Source organism: Polyergus mexicanus, unplaced genomic scaffold, assembly GCF_030449975.1.
Source record: "Polyergus mexicanus isolate NDT 795.1 unplaced genomic scaffold, iyPolMexi1.0 SCAF_18, whole genome shotgun sequence".
Taxonomy (NCBI): domain Eukaryota; kingdom Metazoa; phylum Arthropoda; class Insecta; order Hymenoptera; family Formicidae; genus Polyergus; species Polyergus mexicanus.
In genome coordinates, this window is record NW_027223338.1 from 1,847,360 (window position 1) to 1,868,449 (window position 21,090).

The 21,090-nt window shown below is 42.8% G+C and overlaps 1 protein-coding gene across 10 annotated transcripts in view; it reads left to right on the forward strand.

Moving 5' to 3' along the window:
- Eph (Eph receptor tyrosine kinase) overlaps positions 1-21,090 on the forward strand; it is a 110,585-nt gene that overhangs the window by 32,947 nt on the left and 56,548 nt on the right. For all 10 annotated transcript variants that reach the window (XM_070311045.1, XM_070311047.1, XM_070311046.1 and 7 more), the window contains exon 2: positions 6,679-7,320. In XM_070311045.1, coding sequence (XP_070167146.1) covers positions 7,185-7,320 — 136 coding nt within the window. In that variant the 5' untranslated portion in view covers positions 6,679-7,184. The remainder of the gene's footprint in view (positions 1-6,678; positions 7,321-21,090) is intronic.

The window sequence follows — 21,090 nt, forward strand, 5'->3', positions numbered from 1 at the left end:
GCGTATAACTCGCGTTGTATCCTCGAGCAGACAGAACTAGAGGGGAGAGAGAGGCCTAATAATGCCCCGAGGATACAAAACAGAGATGTAGTCCTTTGAGGAATAATTTTATTCCGAGGGAGAGAACTTAAATCTCTCTCTCTCTCTCTCTTTTAGTGACGCGACGGCGACTGACAAAAGCGTTTTAGCCCATGAGAAGCTTCAAACTTTCCAGTCGAGAACTTCGTCTTCCGCGCCTGTTATTTATTGGATAAGGTAAGTACGCATCGTTTCGCCGACAACGACGACGGCGGAAGATACGAGCTCCCCCCTTCAACCCCCGCCGTCGTTTGTAGTCAGTTATAATTTAACTTGGGGTATTAATGCCCCTAATTATTAAGAAGGAGCGAACGCGATGAGAGACCGTGTCTCGATTTCTCGGAAAGCTTTTTTTAAACACGCTGAGAATTAGTTAAAATTGGATGCGCGCGGAAAGAAAAAAAAAAAAAATAAAGGGAACAAATTTTTCTTTTACCAACCACACGTCATAGTTATTTGCCTATTTCTGTCAAGTATACATCATAGTTATCTGCCCAGTTGATACGGTATCCAGAAATCTCTTTCATTCGTAAAAAAAAAGAAACACGGTCTGTGTAATGTCTCTCGGGAATGATGAACTGTACCTCGCGCGCCGAGCTAGCGCATAAAACTAAATATAGCGGAAAGAGACAATCCAACAGTGTTGCGTAGGAAGAGGGAAGAGGAACGGGGAGGAGAGAGATACCCCAACAAAGGGACAGTGCGAGAACTAAATAGAGAGAGAGAGAGAGAGAGAAGAAATGAAAGCCATATGGCCCTAGACATAGCGCGTGGCTACGAAAGAAGCAACGGAAGAAGCGCCGGCAACAAACAACGACTCTCGGAGTTTCGTTCGAGCCCTCGTGAAATATAGAACTGTTGGGTCCCCTCGAGTAAAATTATGAGGCACGCGAGAGAGCGAGCGGCCTCATGAGAGCCCATTGCCCGAAAAGACTCCGAGTATATCTCATCGTGCACGCGCACTCGCGCGTCGATATGGAGATACACGTGCGTGTGCACGCACCAAGGATCTCGTTCCGCGTGCGCGCACGAAGACGCGTGTATCATTTAACGATACTTAACGCAATCTGGAGACGCGAAGCCGCGACGAGGAGCTTATCGTCGAGAATTAGAGACATATAAATTACGACGTAAGCACCATCCTGCGCGTATCCGCGTGCGTATGTTCTCCTTTCTCACTTTTCTAACTCTAGGGAGGGCCTCTCCCTCCTTACCCCTCGTAAAGAGGATTCCATCCGCCGTGCGTGGGGCTCGAGAAAAGCCGAGGAGACCGCTAATGGTCGAACTATTTTGACGTATGCGAACAACGTACAGAACGTTTGTCACGACACGTCAGGGATAAACGGAGGAACGTGGATTAGGCTATCACCTGGCGGCAATCCCAGATTCTGTCTTCCTCGTCGCTTCTTCGAAAATCTCTTCTCTCTCTCTCTCTCTCTCTTTCTCGTTCCCTCCGTTTTTCTTTATACCTCGATTTTCTCCTCTGGTGAAAACGCGATAAAGATTCGCTCGACTCCGTTGAAGCAGATTCTTTACCGTGAGTAGAAAAGGAATGGAGGTCAGGATCGCGTGACTGATCACTGATGAACTCCGCGGAGGCCATTAGCTTTATCATCGGCTGTCCAGTTGCATGCTGGACGACGCACGATAAGAAAAACGTACTGCTTTTTCTTCGTTACTTTTAGTTCCGCCTGAACGACTCATATTTGTCTCTCTAAGTTTCACAATATATCGTTCGGGAATGGCATTCTTTGGCTCACATATACATTACACGTATATCGAATAAATACAATCGAGCTTCTCCTTAATTTTAAGGACATTGAAATTCTTCTTTTTTGCCTTCTTTTTTAAGAAAAGTTTTCCATTATTTATTTCATATATATTTTTATTCCTTTATTATTCTCTCTGTATTACGATTTCTCGTTAATTTATGTGCGAAAGATATTCATGCGTGTAGCAAGGAAGCGATTGAAGCTAGTAACGAGAAAGCGTAAAAACATATGTAATCAGGAATGCCAATGCTGATTACAACGGAACGCTAACGAATGGGGCGAGTCTTATTTCTTATATTTCAGGCGCTCGCGTAAACGTCAGTTTCCTTTGCGCGGACGGTTCGTTTAGATAATCTCCTCTCCGACCCTCAATCACGAAAGCTATTTATGGATCGTGCGAATCTTCTTCAGCACGCGCGCGCTCGCGCGCGTACCGTCTTTGTATTTAAATCACTTCGATACGGACAGCTCTCGCGCGCAGTCGTAACGAATAGAACCGGATGTTTTATCTATCAAAGGAATGCGTTATCGCTTGCGCGAGGGATGAAAAATTTTTCCGATAATATATCAGTGTTCGGAGAAATCTGATTGGATCTCCTGACGAGGATCGGATCCGAGCACAATGGATTCTCGATTGCACGAAATCTTAATTAAACATGGACGAGAGAATCGATATACGTTGCGTCTTTTGATCGAATCTCGGTCTTGCTCGATGCAGCGTTACGGGAGCAGCTCGCACGGCTCACTTTCACCTGGCACAAACGACCGAGCCAATTGCGAAATTCTCGCGGTTTTATGTATCGACAGTGTGTGGATTTGTTCGCGATTGCAAATCTAATCACGCTATATTCACCGCGCGATTTACGCGAGTATTTAACGCATACGTTACCACGGTCGCCAATTGTGTATGAATTAAGCACGAATAATACAATTGATAAAATTGTGACATTACTATGTATGCGTAGAAACAATTAAATCTTATTTATATTTTATTTCTTTAATTGCGTATCAATATTTAACGCGCGGCGTAATAATTGTCCAAAAAAGGAAAATAATTAATTTATTATGTACGATATAATTTAGAAATGGCACTTTTCACATCATGTTATGAAACGAAGTGACAGGAAAGTAACGGCGATGATGTGTGTTGAAAGAAAATCTTTCTTCTTCTATTTGTATTTTCATCGGCGTAAACGCGGGATCTTGAAATCGAGAAGATAGACTCAAGCGGCCTGAGTTAAAGAAACGAAAATAAATAATGGAGCTAATCAAATTAAACAAACGAGAGGAAGATGTAAAAGAAAAGGAGACGACGTAATAAGGTTTCGAAGCGTTGTTTTAAAATTCTTATCGCTACAAACATCGCAATAAAATCTCGGATAAGAAGATCATGGATAGAAAGATTCTCAAAAAAGTAGACCCGGATCATGCGATGCTCTTAACGACGATGTTCTCTCGTTTATCAAGAATGGAAGTTGTCTCGTTTCTTGCGTCTATCCGTCACTCGTTAACCGGACGATCGTTACTATTGTAAAAGATGAGACGGAAAAAGAGTGTTGAAAAAAGACGAGAGAGATCGGGTAGAGACACAGTTTCGGAAAAATAATAGCGCCCGGATCGCCTCGAGAGTGGCAATCGTTCAAGGTATAATAATTTCAAGGAACCTCTCCTGCACCCTTCGCACGGTTTCCTCCGCTCCTCGTTCATGCTTGCGCTGCTTCTTCTCCCGAGTCTTTTCTTTGTTACGTTTACGAGCCTCTTCGGATCCACGCCGCTCTTCCCGCTCGCGTTTCTCCTCGTCCTCTTCTTCCTCCTCTATCTCTCTCCGTCCGCACGCGGCATGCCGGTGAGATAAATCCGTGTATTCCGGAGGGTCTTAAATTCAACCGGAAATAGAATTTGTCCCGGGGCGGTCACGGGAGCCAGCCACGAGGAAAGTCTGACGAAACGCTGGAAACAAGAGGAGTCGAACGAAAGCGAGAGCCCGCCCGAGTAGCGGTGAAGAAGAAGAAGAAGAAGAAGAGGAAAAAGGAGATGAGCGAAAACTTGCACGCGGCTCGGCGAAATTATTCCGATGCTTTCTCTAGACGGCGAAAAGATAAAGAATTATATGTTTTGTAAGAAAAATGACAACAAACCTTTATCCCGTTAATTGAAATTAAGATCAATTATCATATTTACGAAGTGAAGCGTTCACGGGACACGGATATTTTATGATTTTATTTTTTGTACGCGTAAAGATTACTGATAAAAATTTAAAAAGAATTCCTGTAGTAAAATATAATGCCTTACGATGGAGCCGTTATCGGCCGCGTAGAACACGTCCTAAGATCAATCACCATAAATTGAACGGCGAGCTTCCGTTATGTGTGCGTGATTGGATATTTTTTATCTTCGTGTACAGCGTGACAATCAAACTGTCATCCATCATGTTTCGGAGATAGAGACTTTCTTTCGGATAACAAACTTTTACGGGATAAGCTCCGTAAAAGAGCGCCAGGGAACATCTTAATCTGGATAGAAACCTGGCTGCGGCAAAAGTTCTTCGCAGAGTTGTGCGGGAGGAATAGTCGGAGGATTTGCGGCGGATGGATGGAAGCGCGAGAGCGCGACGTCACGAGAGCCGGAGAGGGGGAGGGAAAAAAGCTTTTCACCTTGAAAGGAGGCAAGTGCACTCGAAGATATCCCCGAAAGTCAAAGAGAGGCATTGTACACAGTATATGGGTATGTATCAGAGGCGCGCGTTTTCTCTCTCTCTCTCTCTCTCGGTTGCACCCCCCTGTGACGGGCGAGTATCGCGGCTTGACGCGAAACTCGTTGTAAGAGACGCGGCATCGCACAGAGGCAGGGCTTAAAATTTTCACGAGCCACTCGAGAGTCGGGAGGGCCTCCTCCGCCTCCCGAAATCTGCAATTTGGCGTACCTACCTACCTACCTACCTACCTACCTGGGTGGCGGATACGCGGAAAGAGGTCTGGCCCGGAAGAGGACGCGAGGTAAGAAGGAGAGAGAAAGATGAAGAGAGAGAGACGGCAAGAGGCCTTTGCTCGTTGAAGGAGGTGGCCAACCACCTACAGAGTGGACGACCTGCTAGCGGGAGAAGCGATCCTCGTCGTGTTTACGTCTGCTTTTCGAAGGAAGTGAAAAGTACCGGAGACGCGGGGATTGGACAAGGGAAAAAAATGGAAAATAGAGGCTCTTCTCAGAGATACTCTAGATACCCGCCTACCGTGCAGTCTTTCTTCTTCTTTTTCTCCTTCCCCATTAATACTTCAATCTCTCTCTCTCATACTCTCACTTGAGACGAGCAAAGCTATTTTCGGCAATTTTTTTAGCGGGTCTTATCAAAAAAAGTGAAAAAGCAGAACGGATGAAAGAAAGTACTACGGATTTCTAATCCGTTCCGAAGAGGAAGTCGTTTTCAAGTGGGAAGGGATGAAACGGAAAGGACGATGAGGAGGCCCGAAGAGGTGCGCTAGAGGAGAAGGAGGACATGTTAAATTTTTGACGAGACCACTCGTCGGGCAACAGTAGGAAACGGATGGTACCACAAGCGGTTGGTAGCCGAGCTAAGAGGCGCTACCTGGCGCACCGACCCGAGCCGAGCCGAGTCGCAACAGCGGCGATGGCGGCGTTTTACTGAAGTCTGCAATTTCGCGGATGCATCTTGGCTGACCTGGCTAGAATCGAAGAGAAGGGGAAGAAGCGAGAGAAGGTCTTTGCCCGCTTTAGAAGAACTTTTAAAGAGTGCCTACTCTCTCTCTCTCTCTCTCTCTCTCTCGCTTGTTCTGTTTTTTCTTTCTCTTTCTCTCTCCTTTCCGTCTCTTTCTTTCGCTGTTTCGTTCTCTGACACTCCTGCTCTTTTCCACCTCTTTGCATTTCGGCACTTTAGAATTTCGTTCCTACTTAGATCCTCGCGCCCGCGCCTTCTCGCACGCGGCACTCTCTGTCTTTCTTCTCTTCTGTCTTGTTCCTCTCGTTTCATCGAAGAATGGTGAGATGCCGGGCCAGACCTTAAAGCCTACCAGAGCGAAAGCGAAAGACAGAATGTGCCGAAAAGGGACGGTCGATACTTTACTCTCTCTTTCTCTCTCTCTCTCCCCCTACTGTGTTGCGTTCTCTACGAGCACGAGAAGAACGGAAGTCGAAGATGGTGGAGATGAGAAGGAGACGGATAAACGCATGGTATTGATCCTAAAACCCCTTACCCTCCCTCTCCGTCGCACCTTATCCCGACACCCTTCCACTATCGTGATGAACCCTAAAGTTTTGTGTTCCGAGTTTTCGCCCCTTTTCCTATTTTTTTTTTCTCTTTTCACCATTCTCGCATCCTGTCGTTACTACTACTATTTCCTTTTTCACACGCACGGTAATTGACCGTTGGGTAGTAACAAATTCCGAAATTACCGGCACCCTTCGCCGATGTAATACAAGCTGACCTTGAACTCGAGATACGTCGTTCGAGGGTGTTTTACTTTTCGTCTTTCATATATGACATATATCTTTTTCACCATTGCCGAATCAGATACTAAAAAGTAACATTTTTAAAGGAACAACAAAAAAATATTTTACATTAATCAATGAAGACCGTATAATTAAAACATATTTTTTAATGAGAAAATAATATCATGTCTTTACGACAAGTTATCAGAAGAGTAGAGAGAACTAATGAATGTAATTCTGCCTTTTCATTCGCGCAAGCGATAAACATCATGTTGCTTGTATCTGTATACGCATATCGAAATTTCGGAAATAAGATAGTAAATAGCGTGATAATACAAGAAAACAAATGAGATTTTAATTAATATGATAATTTTATTTGTTTCAGATTTAGCAGCCAGTAAAACTGCTCTTCGTTTATCAGTGACTTGGATCCACATCGAAGAGTCGAAATTGGCAAAGCAAGATCGAGTCTACTATACAACTGTATCATCGTGTAAAGTAAACGTGAAAAATTTGTTGCCGTTTGCCATATCATTGTTATTTATCCAAAGTTATTTCCGAATCAAGAAGTATCATTAACGAATATATGATCAGCACCGCGAGTGCGCTGAAAGAATTCTGGGAATAGTGAAAAGCCGCGGAACGATAAGAAGCTGGAGCATAAGCGGGCGAGGAAAGCCGTGGCCGGTGAAGAAGGCGGAGGTGGTGGGTGACGAAGAGGGTGTAGGAATAATTGGACGGTGGCGACCGGTGGTGATCGTGAGGGGCAAGAGGACGCGAAGCGAGGTTTCGAGGAGGCATGAGGAGGCGAGAGTGACGACACTGCATCCTCGCGCTGATCGTGAGAGGACCGGCGGCCGTCCACTGCGGCAGTGTCGGGCCCACACGGCGATGAGAATGGCCCCCTTCAATATGGCGGGCATAGCGGGCCTTCTAGCCACCTGCGCCGCCGTTGCTGCTTCCGCTGCCCACCTTCTGCCGTTGCTGCTGCTGCTAATCTGCCCGCGAGGGACTCAGGCGGATCAAGGTAAGCGCTCGGTAACCGTTCAGAGTTGCCTGCCTTCTCTTTTACCTTACTTTCTGCTGTCTACGTATTTACGTACGGCTAATCGAAAACCGAGATGACAGTCCACGCGGAGGCACCTCGGGTCGATATATCGCGCCAATTACGGATTTTTTCGATAACCGTTTATCGTTAATCGTGAATGACCTAATTATCTCCAATGTGACTGCTTTTATACTAGACAAAAATATTAAAATATTTTTAGCTCCTGTTAATTGTTGCAATACAAGAACATCTCCGGAAAAAGAACTTTCGGAACATAGGATAGGACGAAAAGTAACGCGACATATATACATTACTGCGAAGATAAATGTTGATACGAATAGTAATTTGCGACAGTAATATGCGCAATATCTCTTTTGTCCCGATCCAGGACATTGGTACAACATTCTTCTTTCGACCTAACGGAGAAGCGAACGTAAGGGACACGTTAGTTCGCATCAAGTCGACGTTTCCTGACGCTCCGGTCGTAATTTCGCGGCACGAAGCGGCGGCCGCGTGATTTATTGCGCGGAGACGCTGAATACGAAGGAGAGAGAGAGAGAGAGAGAGAGAGAGAGAGAGGGGGAGAACGATCAAATTGCCACGACACTAATTACGTACGCACCGCTATACTTACCCACACGAATATCCTGGTGACCGATCACGTGGCGGCTATGAGTTTCTCGTCTACTTTAACTCACGTTAGGCTATTATTTTATATAATCCGTCCTCTTTTTTTCTCGTGAAACAAAAGTAACTCTCCAACTCTTATTCAGCATTTCTTCTAATATTGTATACGATTAATACAGCGCGGCTCTTTATACGTCGTGGCTTTAATACGGGTTAGGTTATAAAGGGAGCTATCATTATAAATTAGCAAAATATTTGACTCGGTAATTTTTTCCAGCCTAAAATACCTCGTTTTACTTCAAGTTAAGTCGAAAGGCCAAATATATGTACATATATTGACGGGAAGAAATTTCAGATCCATTTACATTAACTACGCGCTTTGTCTCTTGTCCACCCTTAATCGCGATATAATTTCTCGTCGCATCGAGATTCACGGCAACGCACTTTTAATTTTCTTTTTTCTTCTTCCCTCGTCTTTTCTTTTTCTAATAAGCGTCGAGTCGGTATCTCGAGGCGATGGATGTTGTTTGCTCGGATAAAGAATTCTTCTGTGCGCACTGCCCTCGTCCCGATCGTTGCGAACGTGATTTAACGTAGCCAAGATTGGCCTTCCAGTCCCATTATGCGTTTCTGAAGATCATCCACACAGGCTACCCGCAACGTTTTCCATATTTTAACCGAAAAAAATCCTGGCGCCTCGGGCATCTCGATGGCTCGCCCTCTCCGCGGCCCCTCTCATTCCCCCCTTTCGTAGAGGGGAATAACGATAATTTCGTAATGCCGACCAATCTTCCGAATTGCGAGATCGTCCGAGGTGCTGGTAGGTTAGCGTTCGGGGATTAAAAGGGGATCATTTCGTCGCGCTTTTGAGGACGATCGGCGCGCCGGCTGCTCGAGACGCAGAGACGCCTCCACGAATTCGGCCAGCAAACTCGCGGCATCCCGTCTTTTATTTTATACGATGCGATTTTTGAGCGTTTCATGAAAAATAAGATGCATAAAAAAAAAACGGCTAGAATCCTTATACATATTTCTGACGAGAAACTCTATTAATGTGGAAAATGTGCATGTGTGTGCGCTAATAAAGTTTTCATTTCTACACTTATTAATTTTTCTTTACTAAAATATCTATTATATGCTTTTGATCTCGTGGAAAAAAATGAAAACATAATTTGTAATACATAAAGTGTATAATTTGATAAATCATTATATGTATATACATTTCACGAAACACATGTGTGTATTTATATCTTCCAGCATATAGAATTATCCGCGCTGTGCTTTATTATATACCGTGGCATCCACGAATTGTCAGAGGGATGGGAAAAATGTATAGCTAGCAATGGGCGATACTTGGAATAAAATCTTTTTTATCACTTTCGTACAATAAACGTGTATTTTCTATACAAAAATTCCGGTTTCATATTTATATACCTGGTATAATCGATTAGATAATAATCGAGACTAACCAACCCACGTGTTCCTTACACCTGACGCATTTCGGGGCTGATTCGGTTTCGAAATCTCCGGGTTATATCCTGCGATTGCGGCCACCGCGGTGTACCCGCGGCAAGTTTCTCCGGTGGGGCCCCTCGAGATTTCTTCTTCCCCCTCCTCGATACGTAACGCGTTTAATGGAACTTGCCAAGGATCCGTTCCCAGTGGACCGTGTCTGCCGATGGAGGCGGCTAACTTTGTTTCCCTCGGCTCGTACGAAACGCGAGCTCCTCGTTATCCTTGTCCCCGCGATATCTTCTATTCCTCTCGACCCCTGCCCCCCTGCCCCCTCCCCCTCCCCCTTCCCGCTCTCCCTCACCTTTCCGTCGTCGCTGCCGTTGCCACTAACATCTGCGAACTTTATCCTTCGATCGCACCCGTGATCTCAAAGATGCGCGTCCATTACTTTAGCTCGCGGACTTTCAAATTTACAGGTTAGGTACAAGCACCGCCGGAATATGGCACCGCTATGAATGAGCTTGGGCTGCAAAATACCGAGAGTTAAAATTCTTCATCGACGCGTGACATCTCGCGAAATCGAATTCTTAAACTATCGGTGGAATCATGGATGTACGCATGCCATCGATCTCTCCCCCCCTCGATATGAATCATCGATCTAGATAGATCGGCGTCTTTTTGTCTTGTTTCGAACAAAAAGGAATTCTTATCGATATAAAAAATATTGACAGTTACTTATGAAAGAAATATAAGATAAATGCATATAAAATGTTAATTATTTTCTTAACATCATAATTATGATTTCGATTGGTTTACATTTTTCAAATAACCAAAGTGATAGAAATATTCACTTTATATTGATATTTTTTTCAAATTCATTAACACAAACAAAAAGAAATTGATTTATCGTGTATAGTTTAATCGTCGTTCTCTCGATCGCAAACGAGCTCTTTCGAGAATTTGAAACGAACCGAATCTGGTGTAATGTGGCGGTCGAGATTTAATTATTTTCTCGAAGTAAGGCCTACGAACATTCGCCACCAACGTCCACTAGTGAACTCATTTACCGTTCAGAAGCGAGTCCATCGTTTTGCTCTCCGACGATGCGATCGCCCAGAGAGAGATAGATAGAGACCCCACCCAAGGCTCGAAACTTCCTTTCGTTCGATTCCGTTGTACGTTAACAGACATTAGCCGGGAGCCAAGGCGAAATCAGAAATGGACGAACGAATCGGAATTACGATAGCGCGGACGAGAAGAAGTCTCGTCGCTCCTATAATTGCGTCCCTCGCTAACTTCTCCGTTGATCCGTTTACCGTAAACGCATTAATCGATACCGCTCACTCGATGCGCAGCTGTCTTCGGGCGGCCCGAGAGTCGTTGATTAAATTTTAGCTAATCCCGCTCTAGGAGCGATCCTACGTCCTGTCTCTCATCGCGTGACGCGCGCGCGTGCGCTAGAGAGATAGGGAGCTTTCAAAGCTCTCGAACGTCTCTAGCGTCTCTTGACGGGAGCGAGTTTCCTCGGTCGTCTTGGGCAGAGCAACGAAGGAAGAAGTTAGCGATTCCCCGACGAGGGAGCGACATCGGGATATCGGGAGCCGGGAACGGGTCTCGCGAGAAGCAGTGCTCTCTTGCCGAGCAAACTCGATTGCCTCCGCGAAAAGGCAGAAAGACTCGTTCGAGCTACGCTCGTGGTCGTGCGAGAGCCCCAGCTCGTCGCTTTTATTCCTTCCTTCTTCGGCTCCTTGTCTCTTCCTTTCTCTTTCCCTCTCTCTCTCTCTTTCTCTCCAGCCGCTGTCCTCCTTCTCTCTTTCTCTCTCGTTTCTTCCTTTCTCTCTCAGGGCACGGTGAGTAAGAGACGCGGCAACGCCGCAGGAATGCCCCCGGCCAACCCTCGCCCCCTCCTCCACCGTGTGCATACCTGTACAACCTACTACTCTGATCCCGGGCCTCGACTGTACGCGAGGGAAACCTGGCAGCATCCTATCGGTCCGACAAGGACGGAGTAGGACTTGTCCTCTATCGTCTGAGAATTGAAGGGGGAAGCGGAGAGAGAGAGAGAGAGAGAGAGGGAGGGAGGCCGAGAGAGGGAAGGGCTACGCGCGTCTGTCTCTTCTCATGTGTATGCGAAGATTGGGCTTATGGCCTAGGTACGCTTCCCCCTATCCGAGGAAAAGATCACGTCACGAATGTAGGCTACCCTCATTGATCGTATCCGATAGAACGCTGTAGCATCGCAAATTAAATGAGAGAGATAGAGAGAAAAGAGGGCGAGAGGAAGAGGAATTCGCGATGGTACTTCTCCCAGATGCATCGCCGCGAAAATGCATCTATCGCGAAATTGATGATCTTCCCATCTCAGTACTGGGTGCGCTCCTCTTGTCCATTACGCAACACGGAGGGAGATACGCGTTATCTTGTATTTAGTATCACTAAAGATATCGTGGAACGTTCTCGCTGTAAATAAAAATGTTAAAGGATGATCCCCGTTTAAGGTGTTCGGGAAGACCGGGAGATGCGCGATAGCGAGAAATTTACGCGAATCACCTGTACGATTTCGGCATCAATTAAGAATGAGAATGACGCGTTCGGCGAGTTAATATATTCGAGCTATCGGGCGTCATTATCGGGAAACCTGTCAACGTCTCGATACGACGTTTAACTTATATATATCTTCGGAAGACATTGACTCTATCGATACCGAAGGACGGGACGGATTCTGGTTATTACACCGCCGGTCGATCTTTCAAATCGGGTTCTGGCGCGCCGAAAAAAACTTCATATTTTTAACTCGACGTTGTCGTGCACCCTCCCTCGCCTCTCGCGGAATATCAATGCGATTTAAATATTCAATATCATCGGCGACGTGCAATATCTGCCCAAGCTGTGGCACGAGTCACAAAGGGTCGCTTCGGTATAACCTGCCGGAATAAAAATCAGTATTTTCTTTTTTTTATCCCGAAGCTTTTTCTCTCGTCGGATGATTGGACGAAAACACGCCTCTCCCTCGTCCATTTCTCTCTCTCTCTCTCTCTCTCTCTCTGTTAATACCATTCTTATTTCTATAAATAGCAAGCTGAGCTTTCCGCAGCGGAACCACCGCAATTTCGTTGAAAAGAAACCGTTATCGGTGGTCCCCTTGTCGCGCGCGTTTTCTCTTCGTAGATTTTCCATCCGTCGACGACGGGGAAACGCGGCCCGATCACGAGCCGCAGAGGCAAATAAACTTGTCAAACTCAGGGCGAGGTGGGAAAAACGCGAGAGAAAGACGGGATGATATCTCGGGACATATATCTGTGTACGTGTGTAAATGCTTTGAACGTAACCCGGCGCAAAACGAGCGCGAGACGAAACGCGATACGCGACACGCACCGGGTACACGAGAGAGTATAAATTTTAATCGTCGAGAAAAATCTCGCGAGTGAGGCGGAGAATGAGAGGAAAGAAGGGAGAAGGGACGCCGGTCAAGAAGAGGAGGAGACAAGCATAGAGATATATAGAGGAGTTTGGCATGCCGTTCGGTAAAACGCCTGGAATAGCGGGGGCCCGAAGTACGCCAACGACGAAGGACTCGCGTAGCCCCGTGTTACGTGTTTCCCCATTTCAGTCAGGTATTCAAACCGGTATAATTTCCGTGAGTTCGAGCTGCGATGCGCTGCGTAGGCCACGAGTGATCAAACTCGATCCTCTTGCATAATTCGTCATAAAGTTCAGTTCGTTTATAATTGATTGCTAAATACATTGTCAATTTTTATGTTTGCGACGAATGCTTTCTTACAAATTTATAGATATATTAAATATATTGCCAACGAGTTTCATATTAAAACATTTTTTTAATTTTATTAATTAAAAAAATTGTAATTAATATATTTCTATTTCGATACGTCGTATATTTTATATATATATATATATATATATGTGTGTGTGTGTATAAAATTTTAAGTCTAAGTTTCGTTTTCATATATATGGCGCAAAGTTACTTCTGCACGAGCAAAGTAATCCCATGGAGAATGATATTTTGAATAATTTTATTACGAAACGAAGGGCGGATAGAAATTTCTTGGGCAGGAAAACATTATGTCGGGGATGAAACGAGGCGAATTGCTTCTCGAAAGTGGCGTATATCGACGTGTACACCCGGCACTTTACACACGTATTCTCTCCCGGTTTTTACAGCCCCATGCGCGCCCCCGTCTAGCGTCTAGCTCTCTCGCGTTTTCCTCTCTCCGCGCGTCTCCGTTCGCGGAGAGAACCTCCTCCTCTTCCTTCATCCCTCCGTAAAGTCTCTCGAGGCGTCGCGACGAGGGCGTGAGCCCGTCGGCCGGTTACATTTCCTAGCAGACCATTATTTCTCTCTTACACCTACGCGCGCGTGCGGCTAACACACGCGCACACACACACGAGTCTCGACGGTTGCACGTGCATACCGGGCGGGCTCCGCATTTTCTCCCTTTTTGCCCCCGCTACTACATTACCTTTTCCGAGCAGCAGGGAGTTAGGAGTGTCTCGCTGCATATTAATGAAAAAATTTGTGACTTCCCTCCAGCAGCAACAGCAGCAGCACCTGTGAAAAAAGGAAGAGTCGGAAAAAGAAAGGAGAGATTTTTCACCGCTGTTGGATCTCTTCTATTTCCTCTTGCGGCCATGTCTATCTCTCTGCGTCTTTTGCGTTCTTTCGTACGCGACCGACGCCGTTATAACGACACCGTAAATAAGATATTTCGTGATGTATAAGACGGACGTTTTTCGTACAACGGTACTTGAGAATGAACATGTACGATACAGGTGGGAAGACTTGTGACTCTATAGTCACTTGGCACAATCTTAAATAATTCGAAATGCTTTTCTAACGGTCGAGTAGCGATATCTTCGCAATGAGATGTCTCAACTTACGTCGCGATTTAGAGCATAGATGCTTCAAATGGTATTTCCCGTTGCGAAAAATTGACGCGAGTCTCCAACGAGTTCTCGCGATAAAACTTAATTTACGCGATCAGGTGCGACGCGTTACGTTAACGCGATATATAACTAAATAAGGTTCGGGTTCGACGAATAAGCGGAACAGCCGGATCAGGTACACACGAAGGTCTCGCGTGTGTCGGAACGAGTTTGACGTCGTGTATTCGTGCGGAACACGATCAGGTGTGCGCGTAAGTGCATTTCTAAGATAGCGGTTAGAAGGCGAGCCGTGTTGTTGCATTCACACGGGGCTCGCATCTAACGCGAAGGAAGCATTTAAGATCGCGTTTAATGGTACCACACGTTAGCGATGAATTTAATGCGGTTTCGAAATTTTAGCACACGCGGTCGTATTTCAAATTCCCCAATCATAAGCCCAGCCCATCCTAACTCACTGGCCGCCAATCTTATGGAAGGAAAAACCTAAACGACGTTTGAAAAGGAAGATCCCGCAAGACCTTCTATATTAGGAAGCCGCAGTATAGGGATGAGCTGTTGAGCACATACCCTTCATCACATTGCATATATATTAACACATACTTTATTAAATGTCTCTCTTGAGACAGATTGTAAAGGGAATAGGAGTTTAAAAAAAAAAAAAAAAAAAATCATAAGCCCTATCTAAGCGTTGAGACTTCAGCTCAAAATGGCTTTCTAAGCTTACACCATCTCGTACAAAAACACGTCGACATTGAAACGATATTTTTTGCAAAACCACAAAATCCGTATCACGCTACGGAATTTCGGAAGTGCGACATTTATCGTTCGGTTTATGTATTTTCGAGCATGTGTCGCAAGGATTCTTTAACAGCCGCGCCCCGACGACGTCATCGATTATCGGTCGTCGGAATATCTTGGATGACCCGAGTTTTAGGCGCATTCTGACAAGACGGTTCGCCATTTTCATCGCATGGACCACCGGGGTCACCGTCGGACGGAACACGATTGGTCGGATTCGGGCGAGAAACGAAACGAGATAACTTATGCGCGTGACTGACTCAGGTTCCTCGTTATTTTGGATCATGTCATAAAATCTCGGTCTTAACAACGCACGCGAGGATACAACCCCATCCTGTAGACTGGAATTGAAAGATTCCTGGGAATAGCGGTCGACCGAGAGAGAGAGAGAGAGAGAGAAGAACCAAAGAAAGAGAGGAAGAGAGAAAGATAGAGAAACCGCAAATATCTCCTTCGACCGCGAGAGCGAACGCTTTGCTAATGAACCCTCTCATCGCCCTCATCGTGCTGATTAACGACTTCTCGAACAAACCGGCCGGTCTTCGCGCGCTGATCAATATCACGTTTTTTAGGAAATTATTTTTCGCAAATGGTTGCGCGGCCGCGACTCTATTTAATATAATTATTTCTACGAATTATACCAGTATCTTTGTCTATTTAAATCTATCTCGTTATTTCGGAAGCTGCTAATGAAATTCCTATGTCGTTGGTAGAAATTGCGATATTTTGCAATCTTGATTTATCGCGCGAGATTTTTTTCTCACACATGCAACAACATCTCGCGATTTTACATCTAAAGGTACATATTTAATTTCGTCTGTTTCTCATTCTTTCAAGTCTTCAATTATATTCGACGTCACGTACGCGCGGGACGATATATCATTGAAATAATTTATATAACAATTCCTTGCGGAATATCATACGATTAATCGAACGCGTTTATTCCTAATTCCAAGAATACATTCTTCAACAAAGCGGATACTTTTAATGGTAGGCGCTGTCATTATGCGGAAGAGCAGTAATGTAAGGGGTGAGGACAAAAAGGGATCAAAGGAAAAGAAAAGAGCGGAGAAAAATAATTGTAATCACCGTTGCTCGTCTGTAAAAAGGAATATAATGAGCGAATCGTTAATAAAATAATTATAATATTGGCAGCCCGATAATAGATTCTCGGAACGCATTAACCTCGCAGTCTCTCTCTCTCTCTCTCTCTCTCTCTCTCTTTTCCTCCTTCTTAAGATAAATCGCGCTCGCGCCGCGTGTATATACGAAGCAAGGAAGGGACGCTTGCGCTTACTTATGCACGCGTACAAGACCCGTATTAAGTTAGCCCCCCCACCAACGCCAAATTAAATCAAATACATCAAATAATTTAGTGCTAATTATGTGCTAATTAGTTGCCGTAGTCCGAATTTTGTTGCTCAAACCGTTTAGCAGGAATTTACATTCAAAGTGGGGGGTGCTAGCTTGACATTAAGCCAGCCCCCCCCCCCCATAGTGAAAAAAATATATATAAAGCTCGAATCAAAAAATAAAATACACTAGAATTTGTTGCTATTTTGTTGCTCTAAAATAACATAAAAATATTTTTAAAAAAGTATATAATTTAATTAATACCACTATATACTCAGTCTCGCCGCGTCGTACCATTCACTTGCGCGAAGTAAAAGTAAATAAAAAAATGTATCGCTCGCATGTATTTGGTACTAAAATAATCTGTGGACAATATACTGTCGAAATATATGAGAAACTGAATTTGTTGCTCGTCTTAAAGTATTAAAGTTACGGAAAATTTAGGCTGGACGGATAGGTGGGGGGAGGGGAGGGGAATGTCGTCGAATATCTCTTCCAAGAACAGGAGCGAGCGAGTTTTTTGCGAGAAAAAAATCGTGCGCCAAAAAACCTTCGCGATACGAACAAGGATAAGATAACGAAGCTCGAGCGATACTTTTACAATCTCGCGATTATTTTCTGGCGAAATTATACATATAATTGAAGAAGAATCATATATTTTAAAAGAATATTTAAGTATATTGAAATACGAAACGTGTGAAAAACGCGACGCGAAGCTTCGCCAATTGTAAAATTTCTCATTTAGCTGTTGGTACTCGTGGTTTCTCGCGGCATTTCAGAGACATCGATTAACGTTGACACGTCACCCTTAATTGGATTTCAGTAACATCCATAGTTTTAAAACTAACCAATCACCAATCAAGAATCGAATGACCGTGATTGGTCAATTTTACAACCATGAATATTATTAAACCTGACGTGTAAAATTAGTCGACTAACCGAACACATTTTTTTTTTTCTCTTAAATAAGAATATTTTATTAGGAATGTTCATATGTGGTGTGCGAGCTGCTTTTCAGATATATTCCTCCTCGAATCTTACACATTCTATTCAACGATTATTCTCGTTGTATTATCGTTTCGCCATGAAAATTGATCGAGATTTTGTAATATAAGCTCTCTCTCTCTCTCTCTCTTTCTCGAGCCGCGCTTCTTTGTTTATATCTGAATGTTTACATCCAACTTTTTTGAACGCTTCCGTACCGAGACGTTCGGCGACGCGGTCCTCCCCTCTCCTCGCTTAACCCGTCCAGCCTAAATTTTCCGTAATCGTGTCAGTCCCTTCGCACAAGCGCGAGTCTCAAGACGAATTACGGTCGCGCTCCGTGTTTCTCGCGTCTTTTTATCCGTCGAAAGTGAGATCCGCGTACGAACGAGTGTCGGGGGGGTCTTGTATCGAATAACAGGCGATTATCCGAGTGTAATATATTAACCCGTGTAATCGTGATTAAGGCATCTTTCGATATATATATACTCGCAAACGACAAGATTTTTCCCACGCATCTCTTATCTATCGAAAATGAATTTCGCATCCGAACGAATATTCGAAATATCCGAATCGAGAGTAATTTGTAGTTTTGATATATCGACTTTATAATGCGATACAACGATCGATGAATACATTATTTAATATATTTTTGGGCGCTGAAATAATTTACTCGCTGTCGTATATAATAATATTGCGTTGAAAATATAAGCGCGTCGCGTTCCACACGTTTCTGCTTTAATATTCTTTAATATTGTTTTCAAATGTAATCCTTTTTTCAGAGTTATATTCACAATTTCATAAATCGAGATCGCAAAAGAGCGTCGCTCGAGCTAGTTTGATTTATCTCGCGCAGGATTTTTCGCGTACGGTTTATTTCTTGGAAGAGACGCGCTCGCTCCTTTTCCTGGAACGGATATTCGACGACGCGTTCCCCCCTCCCCATCTACTACTACTCAACCTGCCTAAATTTTCCGTAACCGTTACAGTAACCGTCGTATCGCATTAGCGTGCGAGATTGAAATATTCTTTCCGTATTTCTCGCCTTTTTTTATCCATCACAAGTTTATCCCGTGTATAAAGTGGATGTCGTGAGTATCGGGAATGTCGATTAGAATCACGGAAAATCGTCTCCGTCCATTTATTAATACGCGATTATATGTTCTTTCATGTTTATAATCGGCATGGAAATAATTTTACCGCGTCATTGCATATGGCGGATTTTGGACTACGAGTGAAATAGTGATTATGAGAATAGTGATTATGCACGAGTGGACAAATTGATAGACTGTCTCGTCTCAATTTGAAGCGAAGGGAGCAACCGGAAACGGAAAGGATCTCGCGATGACCAGATGCGGAAAGAAGTGAGACATGCAAGGGCGGTGCATCGGTCGGTCAGTAGAATTTATTATTAAACATTTAAAATTGTCAATATAATTTTTAGTTTATGGAAACAATAGTATTGATTATAGCTCATGTATAAATATTTAGAATTAAAACTGACCATATTATTTTTGCCTTGATTATTTCTATTATTCGTCATTGATGATTACTGATGATTTCATAATTATAATCGTTGAGCGCATTAATTTTACTATTTTATTAGCATTCGAAATCATCATTAATACGATTACATTTTATTTAACTCTGATCACTCTGTAATCTTAACATCTTTAACGCGTCATTTTTAGAGAATGAAAATTATCAAACATGTGCATTAACGAAATTAACAATATGCATGTCAATTTATTTTTTAATTTATGGAAACGATGATATTGAAAAATCGAGTTGTTTTTTGATTAATTATTTATAATCTGATAATCATATAAATATTTAGAATTAAAATTGACCATATTATCTTTGCCTTGATTATTTTTATTATTCATCATTGATGATTATTAATGATTTCATAATTATAATCGTTGAGCGCATTAATTTTACTATTTTATTAGCATTCGAAATCATCATTAATACGATTACATTTTATTTAACTCTGATCACTCTGTAATCTTAACATCTTTAACGCGTCATTTTTAGAGAATGAAAATTATCAAACATGTGCATTAACGAAATTAACAATATGCATGTCAATTTATTTTTTAATTTATGGAAACGATGATATTGAAAAATCGAGTTGTTTTTTGATTAATTATTTATAATCTGATAATCATATAAATATTTAGAATTAAAACTGACCATATTATCTTTGCCTTCATTATTTCTATTATTCGTCATTGATGATTATTAATGATTTCATAATTATAATCGTTGAGCGCATTAATTTTACTATTTTATTAGCATTCGAAATCATCATTAATACGATTATATTTTGTTTAACTCTGATCACTCTGTAATCTTAACATATATCTTTAACGCGTCATTCTTAAAAAAGCAAGAGGAGCAACAAATTCAGTTTCTTATATATTTCGATAGTATATTGTCCACAGATTATTTTAGTACCAAATACATTTGAGCAACAAATTCTTTTAGTTAGTTTATATAATATAATAGCGCGTCGTATAGGGTCCGCGGCGACAAAGTATCGATTTTTAATACTTTAAGACGAGCAACAAATTCAGTTTCTCATATATTTCGACAGTATATTGTCCACAGATTATTTCAGTACCAAATACATGCGAGCGATACATTTTTTTATTTACTTTTACTTCGCGCAAGTGAATGGTACGGCGCGGCGAGACTGAGTATATAGTGGTATTAATTAAATAATATACTTTTTTAAAAATATTTTTATGTTATTTTAGAGCAACAAAATAGCAACAAATTCTAGTATATTTTATTTTTTGATTCGAGCTTTATATATATTTTTTTCACTATGGGGGGGGGGGCTGGCTTAATGTCAAGCTAGCACCCCCCACTTTGAATGTAAATTCCTGCTAAACGGTTTGAGCAACAAAATTCGGACTACGGCAACTAATTAGCACATAATTAGCACTAAATTATTTGATTTAATTTGGCGTTGGTGGAGGGGCTAACTTAATATGGGTGCGTACAAGACACGTGCAAAATCGTGACACGTCGCGATCGAGCACCGACTATATGTATATAGTCACGTGCACACATACACGTATTGTGATAGTAGAGTGCCTGTAACAGAATCTGGCCAACTTGACAGTTTTGGCAAAATTCTGCGAGAGAGATAGAAATATACGCTATCCTACTTTAAACACGAACGCATGCGCATGACAGTACTGCCGCTGTTGCTTATGAAAAGTGTCAGAATTGTGATCCGAAGTAATTTTGAACATTTTTGAAGAATAATCGTGCAGAATGGATAGGTGTGCTGCATCTTTTTGCAATAATTCTGCAAAAAAAAAGGTTATACCGTGAAAATATTTCCCAGAGATTCGCAACGTCGAGCTTTATGGGAACGAAATGTTCAACGCGAAAATTGGACAGCGACGAATAATTCATGTCTCTGCGAGGTTTAAGTAATGATTTCTGATTTTATTGCAATACAATGTGAGACAATGCAAATAAAATATATATAAAAATTATATAAATTGCATATAACGTAATATATATTTTCTATCATATTATTTATCAGAGAAAAAATACTATATTTAGTAAAAATAGATATGATAGCAAATCTATGGCTATGCATAATATATT